Source organism: Capricornis sumatraensis, chromosome 4 (assembly GCF_032405125.1).
Source record: "Capricornis sumatraensis isolate serow.1 chromosome 4, serow.2, whole genome shotgun sequence".
NCBI classification, from domain to species: Eukaryota; Metazoa; Chordata; class Mammalia; order Artiodactyla; family Bovidae; genus Capricornis; species Capricornis sumatraensis.
This window is the reverse complement of record NC_091072.1, coordinates 106,894,166-106,921,751: the sequence shown is the minus strand read 5'-3', so window position 1 is coordinate 106,921,751 and position 27,586 is coordinate 106,894,166. Positions and strand designations below refer to the sequence as shown.

At 40.9% G+C, this 27,586-nt stretch overlaps 1 protein-coding gene across 17 annotated transcripts in view; it reads left to right on the top strand.

Moving 5' to 3' along the window:
* Positions 1 to 27,586, top strand: part of ANKS1B (ankyrin repeat and sterile alpha motif domain containing 1B) — a 1,136,988-nt gene that overhangs the window by 1,018,273 nt on the left and 91,129 nt on the right. For 9 of the 17 annotated variants that reach the window (XM_068970630.1, XM_068970629.1, XM_068970628.1 and 6 more), the window contains 2 exons: positions 22,101 to 22,208; positions 24,274 to 24,453. The exons of 3 other annotated variants lie outside the window; for them this stretch is intronic. In XM_068970630.1, coding sequence (XP_068826731.1) covers positions 22,101 to 22,208; positions 24,274 to 24,453 — 288 coding nt within the window. The remainder of the gene's footprint in view (positions 1 to 22,100; positions 22,209 to 24,273; positions 24,454 to 27,586) is intronic. 5 more of the 17 variants (XM_068970639.1, XM_068970638.1, XM_068970637.1 and 2 more) reach the window with 1 other exon arrangement.

Below are 27,586 nucleotides of genomic sequence, written 5' to 3'. Positions count from 1 at the left end.
ATTCTGTCCATGTTCAAGAGATATAAATATCATTGTTCATGAACCTTGATGAGAAAAACAGTTAAACCTAAATAAAAACAAGACTTGCTGGAGAAAGGAAACCACTGTCATCTCAAGGAAGAAAAACATGAGATTTCAACAGTTGAGGCATTTGGCCTGAATAACTCTCAAGAAATTCTTTTTTAAAACTGAGATTAGAATACTTCTGTGGCAAACAGTCATTTTATATATATATTGGAAATAAGCTCTGGCACTTAAACTCATCAAAAATCACAAATTTCTTGAATCCCATAGAGATTGAACCAGGAAAATTTAATTTAAGCATGGGTGGGAAACTGTTGATGTAATCAGTATGTTTAATATTGAAACTGTAGCATTTTCATCATTAATTATGCATTTCATGGCTATCAGGTGCCCACTATGTGAATAACACTGTATTGATTAATTATTGACATGCCCTATACTATCATCATTCTAGGGCAGCAAAAGAATCAATTACCAATTTTTCATCATATGTTGTTTTCTGTCCAGCTTAATGTTAGAAATAACTTAAAGTAAAAATGAATAATCTCTCTCATGGTGTGAATGACATTATATGAAGGTAATGAGTTCAGTGACAATTGCATATTAAACCTTGTTTTCTACCACATACTAAATCATGGTTTATTGCTTGGTTTTCATTGGAGACTTGTAAATTATAGTGAATTATACTGACAACTGGGGGTATTACTTTTCCATTTGATAGTTCAGCATCTACTTTTCAGAAAGCATTGCTCTTCTTTTTGCTTTTTTGTCTTGAGCTCATAAATTCGATCAGCAAGCTTACAGACTTGATATAAAGTAAATATATTTCATTTTTTCATGTAGTGTGCTAAGTCGATATTTTTTCCTTGGAGCATGACTAATTTGATACTGTCATTCAAAAGTCTATTGCTGTGATTTGTTTTGAAATTTCTTTGTTTTGATCTGGTTTCATTTAGTTTGGGGCTACTTTCTAATAACTGCATGTGAGGAATACAAAGAGAATAAGACTTTTTGCCTTCAAGATTTTGGTCTAGAGAAGGAAACAGGCAAACACCTAGCTGTTGTACAGTATGACAAGTGGCAGGGCATGGATGAAAAGGGTGTTGGTAGAAGTTTTGTCTTTCTCAAAGTAATATTTAAACTTGATCTTGACATGTTGAAAGATGATTAGAGATTCACCAGATAGAGAAGAGGTGAAGGACACTCTTAAAAGAAGGCACAGCTCATAAACCTTAAAAGCCTCAAGGATGTGTCCCATTTTATCACAGATTAGGTGCCCTGGCCCCCAAAGAATCCTCTAACCCTGAAAGATTACTTCTTTGCATGTCTTTATAAGAGAGTTTACAGCAGAGCTTCTCAGTTCGTTCACTGCACAGGGCAACCTGGTCACTGACCATGGTCATCCTTCTGTTCTCCAGGATGGGAAGATAGGACCAGCACCATGGACAGCTCATGACTCCATCTTTCTAGGACTCTCATTCTCTAGCTTTGTGAATCATGGCTGGCCTCAGCAAAGAGAAAGGAGAGAACGTTAAAAGGAGCTCACCCCTCTCCCTCAAAGAATTATTGTTATTTTTTTTTACAACGAACCCTCCATTAACTGAAACTTTTAGATAGCTGATGTTGTCAGCCCTTGCTTTTGGTGCAAGCGACAGTGACAAACAACTGCTCCTAGGTATTTATTAAAAGGAGCAAAACCTGAGATGCTGCAAGGGCCAGTGTACATTCCTCAGCCACCTTCTGAGGCAGGACTGTGGCCCAGGAACAAATGGTCTTCACACAGCATAATGCCGTGTGACATTCCAAATATTCAGGAAAGAATTAAGGACCATCAATTAACTGTACTTAGGCAGGGGAGGAGCAAAATTTGTTTCTGTCTATATATATTAGATATAGAGAGATTATTATATATTATGTATAATATCTATCATATATAATATTTAGAATTCTTCCTAAATATTTACATATATTATCTATAAAGATGATATATGTTTAGAAAGAATCTGTTTTATATATATCATATAACATTTAGAATTCTTCTTGTATATTTTTATGTTTCATATTTACATGTATATCACTAAATATATGTTTATTTAGGAAGAATGCCAAACATTCTGTTATATGTGACATGTATAAATATGAATATATGATATATATATGTAGATAAAAAATCCAGTGAAGACACCAGCAACAGCAGGAGAAAGGTGTCATTTAGCCATTGTTGTTGCTGTTCAGACAGTAAGTCATGTCCAACTCTTTGCAATCCATTGGACTGCAGCACGCCAGGCTTCCCTCTCCTTCACTATCTCCTGGAGTTTGCTTGAATTCATGTCCGTTGAGTCTGTGATGCAATCTAACCATCTCATCCTCTGCCACCCTCTTCCTTTTGCCTTCAGTCTTTTTCCCAGCATCAGAGTCTTTTCCAATGAGTTGATACGCTAAGTGAAAATGTTGTATGCTATATGCATATCATTATTCTAAGGTTACCTAACACATCACCTCATTACCTAAAGGTAACTGAAGTTTTATCATGTAAATATGCAACATGGAACCTCTCATGCAGCCCTTGAAAGTTACCTTAATTTAAGAAAAAGGTTTTGACTATTCTAGGAATCATTACTGACTGACAGACTTCAGATTGCCCTCAAATTTCCCTCTACCTTTTCCTGGCCAGGGCTTCCCCTTCTGGCACAAAGAATGGTTTTGGAATAATGGTGAGAGAGTAAAAAGAATATAAGAAATATTAACAATCATTTCTGTGGTAGTTAAAATTAATAGATAAACTTGAAAAGACTTAGAATAAACTGTAGGGATCATATTGTAATAAATAACTGACTGTGACCACATGCATTCTCAGTTGTATCTGACGTTTTTCCACCCCATGGGCTGTAGCTCCCCCAAGCTCCTCTGTCCATGGAATTATAATTCCCTCAACAGGCTGACAGGCCATGCTGACACCAAAAAAGATGTAATTCAACATGGATAAATGTAATGTCCTATACTAAGGTGCTGAAGGAAATCAACTGTGCAAGTTCAAGATATGGGAAGATATGGTTTTGCCACAGTTCACAGAAATATCAAAATAATTTTGTCCAGGCAAAAATACTGGAGTGAGTTGTCATTTCCTCCTTGCTCCAGGGGATCTTCCCAACCCAGGGATTGAACCTGAATCTGCTATGTCTCCTGCGTTGACAGGTGGATTCTTTATCATTGTGCCCCCTGGGATCCATGATAAATAAAATACTACTCTATTAAATTAGCACATAGCCTTACAGCTAAATGAGTCTCTGGGGAAAGACCAAGAACTTTCAAGCAGAAGATGTGGGTCGGGCACCATGCTAGGTGCTACTATTAAAACTGTCCTACTTGGGCCTCTCAGCACCTCTGAGAAAGAAATGACAGCAGGAGATAACAAATATAAAGAGTGTGAATTTTGGAAGTCAGCTCCTGTCTTTGTCACCTACTTTGGCAAGTTCCTAAAATCCCTGAGCCCCAGTCTATTCATTTCTAAAACAGAGATAAACACCAAGCTTATAAGACTGGAATGGTAAGGTAGATGAGGTGATCGATATTATATGTGTATTCCTTCCCTCTTCTGACCTGTCATTTTGTGTTGTTTCCACAAAAGCCTCTTTTTTTGTTGTTGTTGTTCAACTAAAAATTCAGATATTTCTGTGAACTGTGGCAAAACCATATCTTCCCATATCTTGAACTTGCACAGTTGATTTCCTTCAGCACCTTAGTATAGGACATTACATTTATCCATGTTGAATTGCATCTTTTTTGGTGTCAGCATGGCCTGTCAGCCTGTTGAGGGAATTTTGAATTTTGCGTTGGCCTATTACCATATTCAATATCCTTTACCACCTGTGTCATTGAACATTCTGATACACGTTCCTCTTAGGTCTACTTGGATGCCATTAATAACAATATTGAATAGAGCAGAACCCAGGGGCAGAGGTCTATGGCATTCTACCTGTGGTCCCCTACAGGCTGTAACAGAATTGCTCATCAAGCCTTTTGGATATAGATTTACAACCAGCTGGGAATCCACTTAATTTTTCTCTCCTAGAACCCACCACATTATAGATAATGAAAGACTTCATCAAGAGGTTTGTTGAAATCAAAGACACTATATCTATGGCATTCCCCTGATCTGTCAACCTCATACTAATAACCCTGTCAAAAAAGGAAATTAATGTAGTGCAGCAAGAACTTATTTTTAATGAGAACACTGAAGTTTGAAGAGAGGCTGATGGCGCAGGTGTCGTTTCAGAGAAAAGATGCCTGGCCAGTTGCTGAGTGAGCCCTTTCCAGTGGTGACATGACGTTGATGTGTGACAAAGTTCCAGAGGCTGGGCTCAGCCCTTCTGGTTAATAAACTGGACTAAATCACACACTGAATGAATTTCTATTTATTGAGAATCATTCTGTGCTGGGCACTGGGCTTAGGTGCTTTACATATATCTCGTTTAATGCCGACACTAAAGGTAAGTACTATTTTTTTTAACTCCCATTATTTTGGATGAGTTAGGTGAAGCTGAGCGAGGCTAAATAATTAACCCAAAGTCATATATAGCAAGTGCCAAATCACAGCTCACACTCAGTCACCCTGACACTGAGCCCTGCTCTCAGCCACTGTGTTCTCCCGATAGAATCCTGTGTACTTCTGTGGTGTTGATTTGGTTGACGTGAGAACAGCATAGCAGCAAGATTTGCAGTCTGCTAATGTATTGTGGGAAGGCTTCCCTAACGGTGATCAAAGGCTCCCCACCCCCAGTCTTTCACACTTCCTTTCCTGGTATCTGGGAACTGAAAAAAAAAAAAAAAAAAAAAAACTGATTCTGTGATTGCTTCCTGATGCACATGGTATTGGAGGAAGAGGAACTTTGAGGGATATCTTGCTTAGATCAATACAGGACCTGATGAAATAGTCTCTTGAGTGCATGCTAAGTCACATTAGTTATGTCTGACCATAGCCCACCAGGCTCCTCTGTCCATGGAATTCTACAGGCAAGAATCCTGGAGCAGGTTGCCGTGTCCTGTTCCAGGAGATCTTCCTGACCCAGGGATGGAACCTGAGTCTCTTGAGTCTTCTTCATTGACAGAGGTGTTCTTTACCACTCGCACCACCTGGGAAACCTGAAGTAGTCTCTGCCCAGTGGCAGAAAACGTCTCCCAAGTGATCAAAGGGCTTCCTTTCTCCAGTCAAACTCTCTGTCCCAACAGTACTGCCAAGGCTAGACTCTCTAATTGTGTTTTTATCCACTGTTTTGCTGCTCGAATCTGCCCTCCACCCTTGCTTACATGCCCACCCACCTTGACACATACCTTCTTTGTTCAATTGGGTTTCAGTGTCACAGATTCAACAAAATAGTCAAATTGCCAGTCTATTCCATAGGCTCTTTCTGGGCGGAAAGTCATTCTGTCTCCATTCATTCTGTCGGTGTGATTAAGTGCTTAGAATGCCACCTTATTGCTGGTGCTTGGGGGCATCTCATTATCAGACTTGCTATCCCTACAGAACCCATGTACACACTTGCTACCTCTACAGAACCCATGTTCGCTGCTAGTGAGCACTGCACTCTTTTCAAGCATTCACAAACCATTTGCTGCAAGCATTTTTTTTTTTTAGTTTTTTATTTTTTTAATTTTAAAATCTTTAATTCTTACATGTGTTCCCAAACATGAACCCCCCTCCCACCTCCCTCCCCATAACATCTCTCTGGGTCATCCCCATGCACCAGCCCCAAGCATGCTGTATCCTGCATCAGACATAGACTGGCGATTCAATTCTTACATGATAGTATACATGATAGAATTTTAAAAGTATAAACAGGACTTCCCTGGCAGTCCAGGGGCTAAGACAATGCACTCCCAATGCGGGGGGTCTGGGTTCAATCCCTGGTCAGGGAACTGGATCCTTCGTGCCACAACTAAAAGATCCTGAATGCTACTAAGACCTGGTGCTGCCAAATAAATAAATATTAAAAAAAAAAAAAGCATAACCATTTGTACCACTGTCATGGCTAAGAGGATTAAGTAAGACTCTTAAAATATACATTGGAAGCCATAGGTCCTAATTTCCTGTACACATGTAACACAGAATGTCCTGCTCACTCACTAGTTTGTGGCTAAACAGCACTCTGTACCTAGAGCAGATCTACCTTTTGGGTCCCATTTCCCTTGAAAGATCCTGGATACCGTGCAGTTCTATGTTGCTTATCCTTTAGTCCAGGTGGAAAACGACGCATTCCTGGAGGGCAGTGGTTGCTCTCTGGACCAAGCTGAATTGCAGCCTTCAGGAATAGCTTACTTACACCTCACTTGCTGAATACTATTGAGGGCCTTCTTCCCAGCATTATTCATTTTTTTCAAACAGCTTTATTGCTATGTAATTATGGATCATAAAAATTACCCATTTTAAATACACAGTTCAGTGAATTTTAGTTATACAGTTATTCACTCATCAGTACTATTCGATTTTAGACTTTCTATCAGTTTAAAAAATTCCCTCCGAGCCATCACAGTCAATCCCATTCCCACCATAGGCAACCACTGATCTGCTTTCTCTAGATCATTTTACATTTTCTAGAGACATCAAAAAATGAATCATGCAATAGCACTGAAACATATGCATTACCATATGTAAAATAAATAGCCAGTGGGAGTTCATGTTGATGTATGGCAAAAGCCATCACAATATTGTAAAGTAGTTATCCTCTAATTTAAAAAAATGAATCATACAGCATGCAATCTTCTGTGTCTGGCTTCTTTCACTTGGCATATTGTTTTTGACACTCATCCATGCTGTAGCTTGTATCTCTAACCTGTTCTTTTTTATTTCTGACTAGTATTCCATTGCGTGAATGTATTATACTCACTTTGCCATTGTACTTTGTATTATACTCGTCCATTTGCCATTAGATAAGACATTTGGATTGCTTCTGGGTTTTAGCTGTTATGAATAATGCCATCTAAACATTGATTTTCAAATCTTTGGACATGTTTCCATTTCTCTTGAGTCACTACCTTGGCATGTGCTTGATGGGTTGTATGATAAGAAACTGAATCATAATATGAGATATTGGCAGTTGTCCCACACTTACATATACCGTTTCACGTTGCCACTAGCAATATAAAAGTTCTAGTTTCTCCACGTCCTCACCACCACTTGATATTGTCAGTCTTTTTTATTTTTTTATTGGAATATAATTGCTTTACAATAGTGTGTTAGTTTTTGCAGTGCAGAGGAATGAACCAGCTATATGTATACATATACCCCCTTCCTCTTGGACCTCCCCCCACCCACCACCCCATCCCACCCATCTAGGCCAACCCTCACAGAGCACTGAGCTGAGCCCCCTGTGCTATACAACAGGTAGTCTTTTTTGTTTCATTCTGGTGGGTATATAGCGATTCCAAGTTTATTCTGTTATGTGATTCTTCAGAAGATAGAGATGATAAGGAAATAGCCAATGAGGGTTGGAAGAAACAATGAACAAAAAGGATTATAAAAAATCTTTCTCTCACTACCATCCTGCTTTCTCATCTTGATTCTGTCCATGGGACTAACAATAAGATCTGCTTTCCTTAGAAATACTTTTTTTTTTTAATCTTTAACAACCTTTTTCCTTCTGTACAGGGGGTGAACTATAGTGAACCCCCAATTCTAAAGTGCAGTAATAGCTAGCTAGGCTAAGTAAAATCCATGCAAGCATTTTTTACACCTTAATTTTAGCTAGTTTTAGATAGATTTTTGCCTCCTCCCACACCAAATTCTTTTATCAGAGCAGCTGACGAGAATCAGGATTGACTGGTTTGAATTCATTGCCTCTTTCACTCTTCTAACCTCTGATGGAGGGTGTTACATGTCATTAAAGTAGCTGCACAGCAAGAAGGAGGCAGTAAGTGAGAAGAAAAGGAGACCATTTATAATCCGAAAATTGAATAATCAGGACCTCACCTGAGATTGTCTCTTGAGATTCAACTTGACTTAAAACTTCTCTTCAGATATGTATATACCCATATATTTTATATATCTCAGTTTAATTTATAGTAAATGGACATGTATTAATAATGAATTTTGTTAAATGTAATTTCATTTACAATAATGAGCACATTGGGCATACAATATAATAGTAAGTTTTATGATCTCAAAAACCTAAATAAAATCAGTTGAAAAGTACTTTCAATAACCATAAATATCCAGGGCTTTCCTGGTAGCTCAATGGTAAAGAATCCACCTGCCAACGCTGGAGACACGGATTTGATCCCATGCCCTGGAGCACCTAAGCCCATGTGCCAGAGGTGCTGATTCTGTGCTCTAGAGCCCAGGAACCACAACTACTCAGCCCACGAGGTGCAACTACTGAAGCTCTGCCTGCCCTAGAGGCTGTGCTCCTCCACAAGAGAAGCCACTGCAATGAGAAGGCCACACACGGCACTAGAGAATAGCCTCAGCTCTCCACAACTAGAGAAAAGGCTGCACAGCAGTGAAGACCCAGCACAGCCAAAACAAATCAAATTATTAAAAAAATAAACATCCAAAATATAAGCGAAAGTGTGGCCTCTATACTTTTTAAGATGCAGAGCATTTTCAGGTATTAATAATACTGCAAAGAGATTTGAAATTTTCAGATGCTATTAGCCCATCACCACATCCGTAAGAATAATGTCAGATGTGAGATATAGCACACAGTTCTCATTTTTTTTATAACAAATTTTTCCTTCAGTAGTCTCAACAATTGGGTTATTGAGCAATGCAAACAAAATTTCTTCTATGAAAACACAATTTGCAGTAAACTGTACTCACTCACAAGTAACTTAAAAGGAAATTAGTTAGGAGTTGATTGGTTGGTTGGTTGGTTTGCATTTTTTAAAAAATCTCCTGGAGCAATGTTTATGTGAAAATATAATCAGAAAATTAGTACTTTCATCAAGAGGTAATTCAGAGAGCTTTACAAATAAACCTAAGATTCTCATTGATTACAAAAGAAGGCTTTCTATCTCCGGAACCCTTAAAACACTCAGAGGCAATTATACCATTAAGGTCTCTCTTTCTATGCAGAGATTATCTCACTGCCTCATAATTAGCATTTCCTGTTTATTGAGAAAGACTCCATTCAGAAAACACATTTTCCACCCCCCACCCAGCCTCACCTCCCTGTCACACTCCTCTTTCTCACTGTCCTTCTCTCTCTGTGTACCTTAGAACCTCTTTTCCTTGCCATAAGTTAACAGTTGTGTTTTGGGTTTGGGTTTGTTTTTTAAGTACAGTTGACTTACAGTATTACATTAGTTTCAAGTATACAACTTTGATATGTTCATGGATTATCTTCTATATAGTGAAAGTGAAAGTCCCTAAGTCGTGTCTGACTCTTTGCAACCCCATGGACTGTAGAGTCCATGGAATTCTCCAGGCTAGAATACTGGAGTTGGTAGCCTTTCCCTTCTCCAGGGAATCTTCCCAACCCAGAGATCAAACCAAGGTCTCTCACATTGCGGGTGGATTCTTTACCAGCTGGGCCACAAGGGAAGCCCAAGAATACTGGAGTGGGTAGCCTATCCCTTCTCCCGCAGATCTTCCCGACCCAGGAATCAAACCGGGGTCTCCGGTTACGGGCGAATTCTTTACCAACTGAGCTATCAGGGAAGCCCATTCTTCATATAAAGTCATTATAAATTACTGGCTATATTCCCTGTGCTGTACATTACATCCTTGTAACTTATTTATTCTATAGCTGGTAGTTTGTGCCTCTTATTCGCCTTTACCTGTCTTGCCTCGCCCCCTCCCACTTCGCTCCCATTGGTAACCCCTAGTTTGTTCTCTGTATCAGTGAGTCTGTTTCTGTTTTGTTATATTCATTTGTTTGTTTTATTCTTAAGATTCCACGTATAAGTGAATGTACGTAATATTTGTCTTTGTCTGCCTAGCTTATTATTTCACTAACCATAATAGCTTCCAGATTCATTCACATCGTTGCTGTCAAATTTTTATTCTTTTTTTTTGGCTGAGTAATGTTCCATTGTATGTATATACCACATGTTACCTTCTTTATCCATTTATCTGTTTATGAACACTTAAGTTACTTCCATATCTTGGCTGTTGTAAATAATGCTGCTACAAACATTGGGGTCATATATCTTGTCAAATTAGTATTTTCATTTTTCTCAGATATATACCCAGGAGTGGAATTGCTGGATTATTTGGTAGTCTGTTTTTAATTTTTTGAAGAACCTCCATACTGTTTTCCATAGTGGCTGCATCAGCCTACATTCCTACCCACAGTGTCCTAGGAGTCTATTCTCTCCACATCCTCACCAACACCTGTTATTTCTTTTATACAGTAACCATTTTGACAACTGTGAGGTGATATTCATTGTGGTTTGATTTGCATTTCCCTGATGGTTAGTGATGTTGAATGTCTTTTCATGTGCCTGTAGGCCAGCTGTATGTCTTCTTTGAGGAAATGTCTATTCAGGTTCTTTGCCCATTTTTAAAATCAAGTTGTTTGATGTTTTGATATTGAGTTGTATGCGTTTTTTATATATTCTGAATGTTAGCACCCTATTAATCAGACATATGATTTGCAAATGTCTTCTCACTTTCAGGAGGTTGCCTTTTTGTTTTGTTGATTGTTTCCTTAACTGTGCAAAAGCATTTAGGTTTGATGAGGTTCCACTTGTTTATTTTTGCTTTTATTTCCCTTGCCCGAGAAAACAGATTCAAAAAAATATTGCTAAGACCTATGTCACAGGACTGGAAAAGGTCAGTTTTCGTTCCAATCCCAAAGAAAGGCAATGCCAAAGAATGCTCAAATTACCGCACAATTGCACTCATCTCGCACGCTAGTAAAGTAATGTTCAAAATTCTCCAAGCCAGGCTTCAGCAGTACATGAACCGTGAACTTCCAGATGCTCAAGCTGGTTTTAGAAAAGGTAGAGGAACCAGAGAGCAAATTGCCAACATCTGCTTGATCATCGAAAAAGCAAAAGAGTTCCAGAAAAACACCTATTTCTGCTTTATTGACTATGCCAAAGCCTTTGACTGTGTGGATTGCAATAAACTGTGGAAAATTCTGAAAGAGATGGGACTACCAGAGCACCTGACCTGCCTCTTGAGAAACCTATATGCAGGTCAGAAAGCAACAGTTAGAACTGGACATGGCACAACAGACTGGTTCCAAATAGGAAAAGGAGTATGTCAAGGCTGTAGATTGTCACCCTGCTTATTTAACTTATATGCAAAGTACATCATGAGAAACACTGGGCTGGAAGAAGCACAAGCTGGAATCAAGATTGCTGGGAGAAATATCAATCACCTCAGATATGCAGATGACACCACCCTTATGGCAGAAACTGAAGAGGAACTAAAAAACCTCTTGATGAAAATGAAAGAGGAGAGTGAAAAAGTTGGCTTAAAACTCAACATTCAGAAAACTAAGATCATGGCATCTGGTCCCATCACTTCATGGCAAATAGATGGGGAAACAGTGGAAACAGTGTCAGACTTTATTTTGGGGGGGCTCCAAAATCACTGCAGATGGTGATTGCAGCCATGTAATTAAAAGACTCTTACTCCTTGGAAGGAAAGTTATGACCAGCCTAGACAGCATATTGAAAAGCAGAGATATTACTTTGCCAACAAAGGCCCATCTAGTCAAGGCTATGGTTTTTCCAGTAGTCATGTATAGATATGAGAGTTGGACTGTGAAGAAAGCTGAGCTCTGAAGAACTGATGCTTTTGAACTGTGGTGTTGGAGAAGACTCTTAAGAGTCCCTTGGACAGCAAGGAGATCCAAGCAGTCCATCCTAAAGGAGATCAGTCCTGGGTGTTCTTTGGAAGGAATGATGCTGAAGCTGAAACTCCAATACTTTGGCCACCTCATGCAAAGAGTTGACTCATTAGGAAAGACCCTGATGCTGGGAGGGATTAGGGGCAGGAGGAGAAGGGGACGACAGAGGATGAGATGGCTGGATGGCATCACCAACTCAATGGACATGAGTTTGAGTGAACTCCGGGAGTTGGTGACAGACAGGGAGGCCTGGCATGCTGTGATTCATGGGGTCACAAAGAGTCAGACACGACTGAGCGACTGAACTGAACTGACGTCAAAAAGTATACTGCCTGTGTTTTCTTCTAGGAATTTTGTGGTTTCAGAACTTACATTTAGATCTTTTTATAAAATAAATCCATTTTGAATTTATTTCTGTATATAGTATAAAATATTATAATTTCAATCTTTTACATCCAGCTGTCTAATTTTCCCAACACCACTTATCAAAGAGACTGTCATTTCCTCATTGTATATTGTTGCCCCCCTTGTAGTAGATTAATTGACCATATGTGCACAGGTTAATTTCTGGACTCTGTTCTATTGCATTGATTTATGTGTCTTTTTTCATGCCATACCGCACTGTTTTGATTACTGCAGCTCTGTAGTATAGTCTGAAGTCAGGACGTTTGATACTTCCAACTTTGTTCTTTTTTCTTAAGTTTGCTTTGGCTCTTCAGGATTTTTTGTGGCCCATATAAATTTTAGGATTATGTGTTCTAGTTCTGTTAAAAAAAAAAAATGTCATGGTGTTTTGATAGAGATTGCATTGAATCTGTAGGTTGCTTTGAGTAGTATGGACATTTTATCAATATTAATTCTCCCAATTCATGAACACAGGGTAACTTTCCATTTCTTTGCATCATCTCCAGTTTCCAACACAGTTGTATTTTGATCACATCTGTCATACAAACTGTTATTTGCAGATTATTTAATAGCATTTACAATAAAAAGTAATAGCAGAAGGAAAGAAAAATTGGAAAATCTAGTCATAGGTTTTTATTTTTTTAGTTGAAGTGTTAGAGGTATAGGGAAGGAGCTACAGATGGTGGAAGATGAGGGAGGTTTATATCACCCTTGGCAAGACTATGTGAGAGAATTTGGTGCTAAAACTCTAAAGGAATAGAAAATTATTGAGAGTAGAAAGGGAAAGAAATAGAATATGACTGTTCCTTTCTTCTCCTCCAGAGAATCTTCCCAACCCAGGGATCACAATGGGTCTCCTGCATTGCAGGCAGATTCTTTACTGTCTGAACCACAGGGAAGTCCTATGTAGACATATGCATTTAGGTGGATGGATGATAGGTAGGTAGGTGGGTGGGTAGATGGATGGGTATGTGGATAATATGCAGGAGTACATACATACCCATGTTTTCAAAACTATTTTCCATCTACTAGATTGAGAGCCCTAGAGGATTGAATAATTTTCTTTTTTGTTGCTCTCAAATTGCATAACGTGGTGATTATGTGAAAGACATCCAATAAATGTTTGTCAAATAAGATTATTATTGTCTGCTTAATATCACACTTCAAAAACATTAAAGATCACTTAGCTAGAAGGAGAGGCAAGGCAAGAATAAAAAGTCTCCTCCAGAGGTCCTTCCATCCACCACACCATTTCAAACACGGACTATTTCAGCCCAAGAAATAAGAGAGAAAATGTCACAGTCAAACGTAAATGCAAGTTCAGACAAGGATTTCTGGAATTGTGGGAGCTGAAATTGAATGACACACAGGCATGCTTGCCTTGATACTCTCAGGTGGAAAGTGTTTAGAAATTATTAGCAGGGAGGGGGAAAAGCTTTCACATTTAATTGCAATTTTATTTCTGCAGAAGAGAAAAGAGCTGATAAACTTCCATCTCAGCTTCCATTCTGGGCATTCAGAGCACTTGGAGTTTTTTAGAAGAGGTCCCTCTGAAGGTAGATGAGCTCTCTAGACTTGCATGGGAGCTGCTGTCCTTAGGTGGCAAACATTTCGCAAAGGAAAGGGGGAAATAGTCTACTTTCTAAAATTGAACGGGGGTTCCACATGCAGGGTGGAACTGTTTCATCCAAAATATTATTTAAATAAAAATAAAAATCCCTTCCTAAATAAAAACCCAGAAATAGGAAAGATGCAGTCCCACGGTGAAAACTAGAATCTCCTGTGTGCTCAGCACTGCCGCATGCGTAATCACTGGAGGATTCCAGCTACATGTGCTATTTCATGTCTGTCAGCTAAATCTAAACTCCAAAATATAACAAATGCAAAATGTGACACTGAGGAACATTATGTGAGTTTGTGATTTTCCCTGGAGGGTGTGGTCCAGCAGGCAAAAAACGGATTGAGATTTCATGTGGAACATGGAGACAGACTGTCAGTACGTGCCTCTTCTTCATGACTCACATGCATTCCTGCAGCTTTCTTTGGTGTTTTTCATATTGTGTCTATGCAAACATGGCAACAAAAATGGAAGTTGAAGGATGATAGCATTTTTAAAAAACACGTGGAATATTTGCTGTCCTGAAAAGGAGCACAGACTAAATTTCCAACAGTGAGGAGAGTAGTTAATGAATTATGACATAACTTCTCTAAAACCCAGTGTGGTAATAAGGAGTTACTTTAAATTCCTACCAAGAGTCGTATACTTAGGAAAGTTCTTTAGGTTTAATATTGAGTGAACAACATTAAGGTGAAAATTGTACTTACATTATGACCACCACAAAGCATGATCATGGGGACAAAATGAAAGGAAATATAGCTAAACATGAAGAGCCTAGGATAATCTGTTCTCTTGTTTGTTTCTCTGTATTTCCTGTCTCTATAACAGGAAAGCAGTATTGTTCTTATAATCAAAACATTGTTTAATTTTTAAAAAGCAGATAAAAGAAAAAAGCATGTTTAATTTATATCACAGTACACTTAACATGTTTAATTTATATCACATTAAATTTTTAAAGGAAAAAAAAGTCTGGGTATCCTGACTTCCAATTTGCTGTGACATATATTCTGATGTGAGCTATTCAGTGTGAGGGTAATGTCATGATATTGCATTGCAGAATTCCCACAGCTAAACCCAGAAATGTAAATGACAATTACATAGTATTACAGCCTTGTCACTCAGCACAGTTACTCTCCTATTGTTGGAGTGTGCCAGCTGGTTTCTGACGTTTCCCTCTTGAGTCTCTATTGGAGAAGACTCCTAGAGGCAGCTACTGCTCTGATGAATGGAAACCAATATGCAGGCCTGCGTTGTTTCCACAACATTCCTTCCCTTCGACCCACATTTCTCATGAGAGTTATAATGAAAACCAAACCAAGGATTCCCTTTAACTTTCCACCTGCTGGAGCTCAGCAGCAGGAACCACATTCTTATCTTCATGTGTATAATAATTTATTCTTAGTTAGTGGTTTGCGTGCACGCTTACTCGTGTGCTCAGTCGTGTCTGACTCTTTTGTTGACCCCATGGACCATAACCCGCCAGAATCCTCCATCTGGGGATTCTCCAGGCAAGGATACTGGAGTGGGTAGCCATTCCTTTCTCCGGGAAATCTTTCCAGCCCACGGATTGAACCTAGGTCTCCTTCATTGCAGGCGGATTCTTTACCGTCACCAGGAAATCCAGTTAATGGTTTGGTGATATAGTATCTATACCCAGTTTCTCTGAGTTTCCTCTTTGAGTCTGCCAAATAATTTATGACAGAAGCCCATTATTGTTTTTTGAGCTGAGCAGAATTAGCTCAATATCTTGCAGTAACTAAATCCTCAGTATATTACCATTAGTCTACCTTTTACTCCAATAGGGTTTCTTCCTTTTACATGCAGTTAACTTTTCACCCTGAGAAGGCAATGGCACCCCACTCCAGTACTCGTGCCTGGAAAATTCCATGGATGGAGGAGCCTGGTGGGCTGCAGTCCATGGGGTCGCTAAGAGCCAGACAAGACTGAGTGACTTCACTTTCACTTTTCACTTCCATGCATTGAAGGAAATGGCAACCCATTCCAGTGTTCTCGCCTGGAGAATCCCAGGGACGGGGGAGCCTGGTGGGCTGCCGTCTATGGGTTCGCACAGAGTCGGACACAACTGAAGTGACTTAGCAGCAGCAGCAACTTTTCACCCAAGCAGTGATGAAATCCATACAGAGTTCTATACTAACACAGTAATCGTTGCTCTGCCTCTTTGAAAACTGAAGATTTATAGGCTGACTGGTTGTGAGTTACAGTGCCTAGGGTGGCATAATTTTACTATCTCCCTATCTTCTTATAATGACAATCACTGAAGGCAAACCCAACTGCCTTTGGACTTGACTTTTCCATAATAACTGTCTTTCTTTAGAATAGTCTCTCTGTTATTGTTTTGCCAATTGGACTTCTTATTGTCAGCTTTGGAGTTTTAAAGCCAAATGTCTACCTTCCCTACCTGTCTAATATTAGTCAACTTGGATTGAATCTTGGGTCAATGAGGACTTCTTGTCCTTTGGTATATACGCATTTTACAAGGAATTCTGTAAGATATGTGCCTGAGCTCTTTCGATCTGAAGCTTTAACCCTGCTACGAGCCTTGTCCAAAACTGAAGTTGTATTATTTTAATGTTTTCATATGATCGAGACCCAGTATAAATGTTTTGAACATGATAATTCAAAGAAAAAAAAAAAGCACCAGCTGAAGAACCATTATAATGTGTAACCAGTAGTATGTGTCGTGTCCAACTCTGCAACCCTATGGACTGAAGCCCATCAGGCTCCTCAGTCCATGGAATTCTCCAGGCAAGAAATACAGGAGTGGGTTGCCATTTCCTGCTCAGGCAATCTTCCTGACCCAGGGATTGAACCCACATTTCCTGTGTCTCCTGCAGTGGTAAGTGGATTCTTTACCACTGAGCCAGCTGGGAAGCCCAAACAATAGTATAGTGAAGTGAAGTCGCTCAGTCGTGTCCAACTCTTTGTGATCCCATGGACTGTAGTCTACTAGGCATCTCTGTCCATGGGATTTTCCAGGCAAGAATACTGGAGTAGGTTGCCATTTCCTTCTCCAGGGGATCTTCCTGACCCAGGGATTGAACCCAGGTCTCCTGCATTGAAGGCAGACGCTTTACCCTAGTATAACTAAGGCCAAACACTATAGAGGTTGATAGCAACAAGAAGAGCCTGTAGTGAGTGGTAAAGAGCAGGTTCATAGTCAGGTGCGTATTCCAGCCACGATATCCATTAGCAGTGAGGCATTTGACAAATAACAGTATTTCTAAATCTCAGGTTTGGCGTCTGTAAAATGGGAATGATACTGTTATTGTAAGAATTAAAGGAGATATTTACACATATATAAATGCACCTGGCACAGTTTCTGGCACAACTGGAACATAGCAGATGTTCAATAAATGTAATCATCAGTATCTCCTATAACATGTGATCATTTCTAATAAGGAAGGGGAGTTACCCAGGCATTGTTGACACAAGTCACATTCTGTGTTAACTAGTTCATTCTAGCTGCCTATATGTCTGTCTCCCTTTTGGGGGTGGTTCTATGGGGCAGGCAGCATCAGAGCTCCAGTGTGGAGAAGGACCTCAGTTTACCTCCTGTTGGAGTTTAAATGGTGGGATGGAAGACGAGGATACTTTCCTTTAGATTCACTCTGGTACTAAACTAATAGCTAGAAACCAGACCCATTCCTACCAGAGCATGTCGCTTCCATGAGGACTTTTCTGAGGTTAAGCACGTCTCTTCCTGCAAGGCATCACCATATTTGTTTGACATGATTAACTTTATGAAAGTGACCAAGTCCCTGTTTCGCCGGGTCAGCTCTCCATGTATCCTTAGAAACTGTTAGCGGAAATGAGCACCCTGTGAAGTTACATCTTGTATGTGCAGGGCACTGTGCTGATTGTTTTCAGTTTCACTCTATCTTTCCAACAGCACTTGAGACAGGGCATTAACCTCCTCATTTTATAGGCAAGAAAACTGGAAACAGAAGAGTCAGGTAACTTGCCCAAAATTGAGTTGTCAGTGAGTAAATCAAAAGCAGCAATGGAGGTTACACCCACTCAGTTTTGCCACAGTTGTTATTTAGTGTCAGTTATTTGTCAAAATAATTTTGAATGTTTTTATTGCTATAAGAACATTTCTTAGCAGGATTCAAGGGTCTGTGATAGCACCATCACCATCAGGTTCAATTCCCTCCTGAGAGAAAGGCAGAGAGGATTTTGTGGGAGAAATTTATATTTAATAGAAGTTTTAGCCAAGTAGTTGAGAATAAGAATAAAAGGGAATAAGAAAATGTAGTGGTTTTTAGACTTGCAAATACACTTGAAAAGGTTAATGTATTTTTCAGAAATGGAGGCTTTCTTTGGTCTTGATGTTTAAAAGACAAGAAACAATGCAAGGGCATTTCTCTGGATTGTACGAACAGTCTTGTCTGCAAGTAATCAGCCCTGGGACTGCATTTATTTAGCATATTTATAAATCATCTGAAAGAAGGGGTATATGGTGAAATTCCAGAGTTGCAAAAACTACTAAGTTCTTCCAGGTAGTGAAATGCCACGCTGGCTAATATGAATATAGAATGGTAACACAAGTTTACATGAACGGGCAGAAGGATGGCAGATGGGCTTCTGCATGGACAACTGTAAGATAAGGAACGTAGGAGCAATCATGCAAACCATCCTTCCAAATTAAAGGGCGGTCAACTACCAGCTCTGACCGAATTAAGAGGTTTTACAGTCATTGTATATTTTTGTGCCTCTTTATTCCTACTGCAGCTATATGGCCAACCAAAAGTCAAGAGTGCTTAGAAAAGGCGTTTTTAAAGGGCATTAAAGGCAGGAAATGGTATCCTGCTTAAATGTAATGCCAAAGTTTACCTATACCTGCATTATTATGAGTAATTTGTTCAGCAGACCTGAAGCAGTTGAAACAGGGGAGGAGACAGTACAGAGAGAGTGGACTAAAGGGACTGCTTTATGAAAAGAGAGCTGCTCTATGGAAACAACCTGCCAAGATGAGGATTTATCAGTCTGGGGGAGATGAAGGTTTATAAAATCAAAGGGAGGTGTTGCCTGTAGACAGACCTTGATTAACATTCACCATCCCCACCCTCGACAGACATGGGTCAGAGAGTGAGTATAAAAAGGAATTGAACAAACTTACGGTTACCAAAGGGGACATGTAGTGGGAGAGGGATAAGTTAGGAGGTTGGGATTAACATATGCACACTGCTATGTATAAAACAGATAACCAACAGGGACTTCCTGTAAAGCACGTGCTCATGTGTGCTCAGTCGAATCCGACTTTTTGCAGCTCCATAGACTGTAGCCCTTATAGAGCTTCCCTGGTGGCTCAGAGGTTAAAGCATCTGCCTGCAATGCAGGAGACCCGGGTTCAATCCTTGGGTTGGGAAGATCCCCTGGAGAAGGAAATGGCAACCCACTCCAGTACTCTTGCCTGGAGAATCCCACGGACGGAAGAGCCTGGGGCTACAATCCATGGGGTCGCAGAGTCGGACACGACTGAGCTACTTCACTTCACTTCAGACTGTAGCTCACCAGGCTCCTCTGCCTCTGGAATTTTCCAGGCAAGAAATACTGGAATGGGTTGCCATTTCCTACTCTGGGGAGCTTCCCAACCCAGGGATCAAACCTACATCTCCTGCTCTCCTGCACTGGTAGGCAGATTCTTTACCTCTGCACCACCTGGGAAGCTCTTACTTACTGTGTACAGCGTATGCACTGTATTTACACTCAGTTGTGTCCGACTCTTTGCAACCCCATTGATTATACAGTCCATGGAATTCTCCAGGCCAGAATACTGGAGTGGGTAGCCTTTCCCTTCTCCAGGGGATCTTCCCAACCTAGGGATAGAACCCAGCTCTCCCGCATTGCAGGCGGATTCTTTTACCAGCTGAGCCACAAGGGAAGCCCAAGAATACTGGAGTGGATAGCCTATCCCTTCTCCAGCGGATCTTCCTGACCCAGGAATCGAACCGGGGTCTCGTGCATTCCAGGCAGATTCTTTACCAAAGGAACTCAATACGATATTCTGTAATAGCCAGTATGGGGAAAGAATTTGAGGAAGAATAGATATATGTATAACTGAATCACTTTGCTGAACACTTGAAATTAACACAAAATTGTAAATCAGCTATATTCCAATATAAAATTTAAAAAATATTGTAAAATTTAATTTAAAAATAAAAGGAATAGAACATCATGCTAACTTAAAATCAAAATCAATTTAGGCAGAGAGGCCAATAGGCTGACTGACAAATAGGGTAGCACAGCATGAGTGCCAGAGAAATACCCCCTCAACCCTGTAAAATTTGAAGAGAATTTAAAAAAAAATAATTTTAACAATGGGTCATATACTTTTGGAACTAGTTATCCAACAAGAATTGTTCTATCCTAGTACCGTACGTGTGTAGGAAAGAGGTGAACATATTCCTTATGAATGGATTTATAGTTTGTTGTTTTTAAAAAATCAGTGATATTTGGAGAGATGCCCAAACTTTGCTGTTTGCCTTAGAGTAAAACAAACTTTTTTCTTTTTTGAGAGTAAAACAAATTTTGGAGTCAGGCAAACCATATTCAAATCCCAGAGCCACCATGTATTGGCTCTTTGGTAGGCTACTTCACCACTCTGAGCCTCAGTCTCCTCTTCTGTAAATCAAGAAGAGCACCTTCCCATTAGGAATGTTGTGATGAAGGAAAGAGTGTAACGTGTAAAGCTCTGGGTAGGGCTGGGGACTGAGGCTGTCTGCAAGGCTTGCTTTCCTATGTCATCTCGTTTGCACTTTGCCCTTTGCAGTATGCTGTCAGACTCAAAAGTCCCATCCTGGGGAGACCCTGGTCAGCAGTACTTGATTCTATTCCTACTTTATACTTTCATCTGCCTTAATATTCATTCTTCCATATTCATTGAGCTTCCATTATTTCAAACATTGTTGGGGAAATAATGATGATAAAGACATACCTGCTCTCTGGACACTTACCTGGGTGAATGTTTTTTTGAGAGCTTCCCTGGTAGCTCAGCCCGTAAAGAATCTGCCTGCAATGCGGAAGACCTTGGTATGATTCCTGGGTCAGGAAGACCCCCTGGAGAAGGGATAGGCTACCCAATCCAGTATTCTTGGGCTTCCCTGGTGGCTCAGATGGTAAAGAATCCACCTGCAATGCAGATTCGATCCCTGGATTGGGAAGATCCCCTGGAGGAGGGCATGGAAACCCACTCCAATATTCTTGCCTGTAGAATCCCCATGGACAGAAGAGCCTGGCGAGCTACAGTCCATGGGGTCGCAAACAGTCGGACATGACTGAGCAACTAAGCACAGGCAAGGCTGTCTTACCTGGGTGAGTGTTAGCGTCAATTGTTCAGTCGTGTCCGACTCTTTGCAATGCCATGGACTGGACTGTAGTCCGCCAGGCTCTTCTCTCCACAGGAAGTCTCCAGGCAAGAGTACTCGAGTGGATAGCTGTTCCCTTCTCCAGGGGATCTTCCTGACCCAGGAGTTGGACCCAGGTCCCCTGCATTGCAGGCAAATTCTTTACTTCCTGAGCCACCAGAGAAGCACCTTGTTGGGAGGACTACACAAACACCAACCCTGCAAATAAAGTTATTTCAGAGAATGCTACGAAGAGGTTCACAGGGTGGAGCATGACTGGGCTGAGGGCTCGATTCTTTCAGCAAGGAGGTGGGATGGGCCTTGGTGAGGAGACCACACTGAAGCAGCATCCAAATGGATGAGAAAGCATCATTTGAAAATTGCAGGAGAGGCGGTGGGTTGGGGTGCCGGGGGAGCATTCCAGGCAGATGGAGAAACAGGGGTAGAGACCCCAAGGCCAGAATGAGTATGACTGTTCCAGGAACAGAGAAAGCCAGAGGGGAGAGAGGCAGGGACCAGAGAGAGACAGAGAGCAGCCACCCCTGTTGGGCCCCGAGGCCAGGTCAGGACTCGGGTTTTGCTCTAAGAGCCGTAGGAAGCTAGTGGAGGGATGAGACCTGACTCACACTTGGAGAGGTCTTGTGGCTGCTGGGTGGTGAGCTGGACCGTGGGCAGCCTGACTGACGGAAGCCCTGCCCCTGCTCCTCCTCTGCCTCGCTGCCCCGGTCCTCTCTCCGTGGCCTCGCGGGGACACACGGATCTCGTGCCACATCTCTCCTGGTGCAGAGGTAATTGTGCACAACTCTCTCCCCTCCTGCATCTTACAGGACAAGTAAAAATCATTTTTCTCAAGTGAAGTATTTAATCCAAATATATATGTCGTTTCAGGTTTTAAAAATCAATTTGATTGGCCACAGGAAACGTATCTTGGCATCTCTGGGAGACAGGCTGCACGACGACCCACCCCAGAAGCCCCCTCGGTCCATCACCCTCAGGGTAAGTACCCCGCGTGCTTGTTCCGTCCTCCACTCATATCCTCAAAAACTGTGTTGTGCAGTAAGATAGGAATGACTGAAGCAGGGGGTCAGGAAGTACAGGCTGCTTTCCAGGTGGCTTACCTTATCTGTATAAAAAGCTTTCTTGCCTTTGATAGCATTTTCTAAGAGAAGGTTTGTTTTTCTCGACTGGTTAAATGTGTGGTTTTGAGATTTAGATAAACATCTGAAAAACCATCACCTTTAAAAAACCTCTCTGCTGCCCCCCATCCCACACTCCCCTCAACACAGAGAGGAAATAAATTTTCTGTCAAACTCCTCAAACCCACAGAAAGAAAATCGATGAGGACCAGAGTTAAGTTAAAGATCGATTTAAAATTAACCTTCGGGTCTTCTGTTTTTTAACAAATGAATTGTTCGGTTTTTACCCACTTCAGAAATTAAGAATAGAGAATCTGGGACTTTAGTAAATTATTTCAGCTATATTTTAGAATTATGGGGTTAGAAAAACTAGAGAGAAACCTTAGGAAGAAGAGAGAAATAAAGAGGAAGGGAAGGAAGGCAAGAAAAAGCAGGGGGAAAGAGACAAAGAGAGAGAAGATTCCAGGGAGAATGGTCCCGGGAAGGAGTAACCAGCAGTCTCTGGTGTTTATGAGGCCCATAGGAACTTTTCAAAAATTCACCATAAAGCCAGGGTCTCCATGACCAGTTGGAGAGTTCCACCTCTATTCTCGTTATTGAGCCCTGTACTTGCTTGCTTCTGATTCCTTTTCTGCAAGTGTCAGAAAGGGTAGTGATAATAAATGAACACAAAAGTGGCACTTAGATGTAACTGCCAGCAATGAAATGCCGTTGAATGTTTCCTATCAGCGGACTTCAGCAAACAGCATAACTACTGTCAGGGTAGCAGAGGGTCAGGCAGGAGAGGAGCTGTTAAGATTTTGAGGCTGATTCCATTTTAAAGGAGAAGAAAATACACAAAGACTTCAGGAAAGGCGAGCGAATTGGCTCCAGGAGGAAGCCATGAGGAAAATTGATGACTAGGGGAATTGGGATATATGGGTTGTTTGGAAGCTGGTTGAGTAGTGACTATATATATATTAAAAAAAAAAAAAAAGGACCTATTTTTCTCCCTCAATAGAAGGAGCCTCAGATAAATTGGGGGGGGGAAATGAGCTAGAAAGGGATTACTGTTTTGCCTTCATTTTGCTGAATGAAGAGGAAAAAGATACAGGCACCCTCAGTATAACCATCCTAAATGACCTTTTAGAGGAGTATTCCCTGCTACATCCCGTACTGTCTCTCCTTCCTCTTCTGAACCTCTCCCTTTGGCTCTCTGGAAGAGACTTGAGGAAACAGCAAATAAATCAAAGAAAGAGGTTCCCAGGAAAAAAATGCAGGACCGTATGAATCCATCAGAGCCCGTCTGGAATGTCTTGGGGAGAAGTAGCTAGAGAACCAGCACGATCCGGCCCTCCTCTTACTCTCAAACACCAGAGCCCAGCTCTCTGCCGCCCTTTATCTTCCTTCTCAACCAGTTTCCCCCAGTTGTCTTTGCCATCAAAGCCTGTCCTCGTGCATTGCTCTGGAGTTCGTGCAGGTGGCATGCCATTTCCATATCGTGTCCCCTCCCCTGCCTGATTGCCAGGCTGCTCTTTGATGGAAGATCAAGACCCATGAGGTCCTATTTTAGCTGTCTTGTCGTGGCACCTACCGTAATGAGGCCACTCTGTTCACATGGAGACACAGTTCCCTCCCTTGTATATACGTGTGACAGTGTGGGGGGTGCCTAGCATTTGTGTGCCTCTCTCCCGAGATCATCCATGATGGAGGCTTAAGAAAACAGAGCCTGGCTCTTTATATTGTAAACCTTCGACCTGAAAGGCTTAAGGGGGGACATGTTGATCATGCCATTAATAAAATGGTAGAATGTCATTGATTCCTCAGCAGTTGATTTAAAAATGACTCCCCACCCCCGCGGTGTATCTTGTCAGTGTTTCACAATTTTGAAACCAGAGGTCAGCCACAAGAACATGGTATTTATTTCATGATGTATTTCCATTCAGGAACCCAGTGGTAATCACACTCCTCCTCAGTTGTCTCCATCACTTAGCCAAAGCACTTACACCACTGGTGGCTCCCTAGACGTTCCTCACATTATCATGCAGGGCGATGCAAGGAGGAGAAGAAATGAAAACTACTTTGATGATATTCCCCGATCAAAACTGGAGAGGCAGATGGCCCAGGTAAGGTGTTCAGAGCCTCTGTGATGTTTTTGCCTTTCTCCCGGATAAAGTAATGCATTCCGATTCTGAACAGTCACTTACAATGGATGCATATTGTACCCAACCTAACTGGAATTTTCCCACTTTATGTCATGGCTTTTATTCCCTGCTCAGTTGAGCTAGGTTGAAACAGACCTTTCTCGGAATGGAACGTAGACTCAAATCATTGTTATCCAGTTCTTGACTGAAGATATTATGTCTGATCTCTTTGCACCCAGAAAGTCTTTGCTCTAAAGGGAATAATGCTGTGTAAGAATCATAACACAATGAAAAGTCATAAAGTTCTAGATTACAGAGTTAAATTGGTTGGATGACAGGGTGAAAGTCCCGGGGGCGGTAGGGGGAGTAGGGCTAACTCCAAGTAATGCTGTTAATTTCCTGCCAAGTTTACACATTTGTATAGACTTGTACAGGGGGGACTAGTTGCAGCCATCTCGTATTGTCATCTTGAGTAGCTGAAAATGATGCTGCTGCCTGACACAAATACCTGAAGAGAGAGATCTGTCCTGTTCAGATCTCTTCATGTTTTGGGTATGGATGTCTGGGTCTCTCCTGTCCCCAGGTCACTGCTCAAAAATTCAAGTCAGCCATAGCCAGATGGCAGCTTGCCCTGCAGTATCACCCCGAGGTTCAAAGCTGTGGATCTGTTGACAACTATTGGCAGGATCAACTCTTTTCATCCTCATTCTAGGTTCAGACTGATGTGTTAAGAGACTTCTCTCTCCCTCCCACACCTAAGATGAGAATCTTGAGGTGAAAATTTGACTGTAATTGCTTTGCCTTGGTTGTTAAATATTTTTCTCATCTGTTTGGTGAGATTCTGTTTTTCTAAAGCCTTTGGTAAACATTCAGTGCTACCGCTCATGAAAGAAATGTGAAAAGAATGTTCTGGAAGCCGTGGCTATTCTGCCTACGAATGCCCTGGAGAGACGGGGTCTGAGATATTGTGTCTCCTTTCAGCTTGCTCAGTACTGAATTGGTTTCAGGGTTCTTTGTGCAGAGAATAGCAGTGTTGGGATTATGGAGAATCTTTTATTGCAGGGAGGTGGAAAACGTAGGAGAGACAAGAAAAGAACAATCTTCTCTCTCTCTCTCTTGTTCAGTATTGTCTTTTAATCCTTATTACTGTTTCCACTGATTATTTTTTTAAATAACGAATCTAAAACCTTCCCCCCAAAAAATGTTCATATATTTTCTGCTGTTTGTTAGTATTTGTGGATCACATATGTGGGTGAATTTCTCTAATGACAGCAGAGACATTTGTTTTAACCTTGAACCATGTAGTCTTTATGTATGAATACAAACTGGATCTTTCCTGAACCCTTACCTACCCTGCTGGATAAGGGAGGATCATTCATTAATGAGAATTAGCCATTATTGACTGTGCCAAATTCAGCAACAGAATCACCTGGCTGAACTGCTCATGCAATTTATGAAATTTCTCCACATAGTGCAGTTTTTTTCCAAAGAGGAAATTAATTACTCTTCTGCCTGAGCATGAACCCTCAGAGGTAATCTAGCAATTGCTCCCTTATGGTCTTTATGAGATTCACAAGCTAGGGGAAGTATTACTTTTTTGAAGAGTGGAGATCTTTTTCTTGTCGTTCCAATCAGAATGCATCCCTTTCAGGAATTGTCTTGCCCTTGAGAAAATTGAATGAACTTCTATCTGGCCAGGTGAGAAAGGCACAAATGCAGAAAGAAAGTGAGGTAAGCAGCAGATGAGATGTGAGCTGGAGAGGGTCTGTGTGTACGTGCTTATTTCCCTCCCTTCCCGCCCCCACCCTAGTGCTGTTCCCAGTGTTCAAATGACTGATGGAGACCTGGGCCTCCATCAGCAGCCAGGAGCTTATTAGAAGCTTTCTAAAATCCCACTGCTCAATATAGTGCTTTTGCTGCAGAGTAAATAGGAGATGGCACTACAGGAATCCGATCAATAAGAAGATGAGATTTGGGGATCTCAACTCTTTATGTTGTGTTAATTGCAGTCTTTTATCTGTCTGAGACTCTTTCCCAGTCTAGAAATGCTAGAAATCGTGGAGAAATGAATGGATACCTTTTAAAAATAGCGTCATTTCAAAGCTTTAACCTGTCAAAATATGAAATACTCAGTTATTTTGTTGTTGAATGGTTTTATTTATGTGACTGTTCCACCATTCAGCCACTCTGTTGATGTTTTTTCTTATTTTTCTGTTTCTGATTGTTTGCTGTAATAATTTTTGAAATCCATTTGGTTTTTTTTTTTAATATATAATCCATCATACACTCTCTAGACCGTCTTCCCCAAAGTTATGCCCTTAGCCAGTGTAAAGCTGAATTCAACTCTTCTTCCTAAAGACGTGAATTAGCAATTAAAATTCCTGTAGGAAAGCAGCTAGTTACACTTGCTTCCTACTGGGAGCTCAGTTCCCGCCGCCCCCACCCCAGCCCCCCGCGAAATCCTTTCCCAAGGGATTTCTCCTGAGGGGCTTTCTGGAGGAATGCATGCCTAGCCAGTCTTGTTTCCACTAAAAGGCAGAAGTCCACCTTCAGGCTTTCTTACTTCCTAACAGAAAGGAAAATTCAGGTAAAAGAAAACCACCAGGACAAATCCTTATTCACAGAGACCCCTCTGCTGCTTCAGATTTAGCTGAGCCCCCAGCAGAGTGATTTGAAATTCTAGCCATAGGCCAGGAACCTGAAGCTCTTAGTGGCTACTGTAATTATAGGAACCTAACTTTGTTAATGTTTGCCCAGCAGATGTGTGAAAGTGCTTTAACTTAGTAAACTCCTTCTTAAGGTTAAATTGAGGTAAATTTAATGTCCATTCTACCTGTAAAATTTGTTAGCATATATTTTTCAAATGGTAACCCAGTATTTAATTACTTATTTTCAATTGAAACTGTTTAAAATACCTTTCTTGGAATCCAGAGAATTTTAAATAGCATGGCTATTGTTTGCTTTTATTCTGACATAAGCAATGTTGTGGCATCAAATTGTCTTACACAAATATGGGAGAAACAAAATCAAGTTAAGTACTATTAGGATTTTTGAAACCGTGAAATGTAGTGATGTCAGCACGTTTAAACAATGGGTTTCCTATCATGCTGGAAAC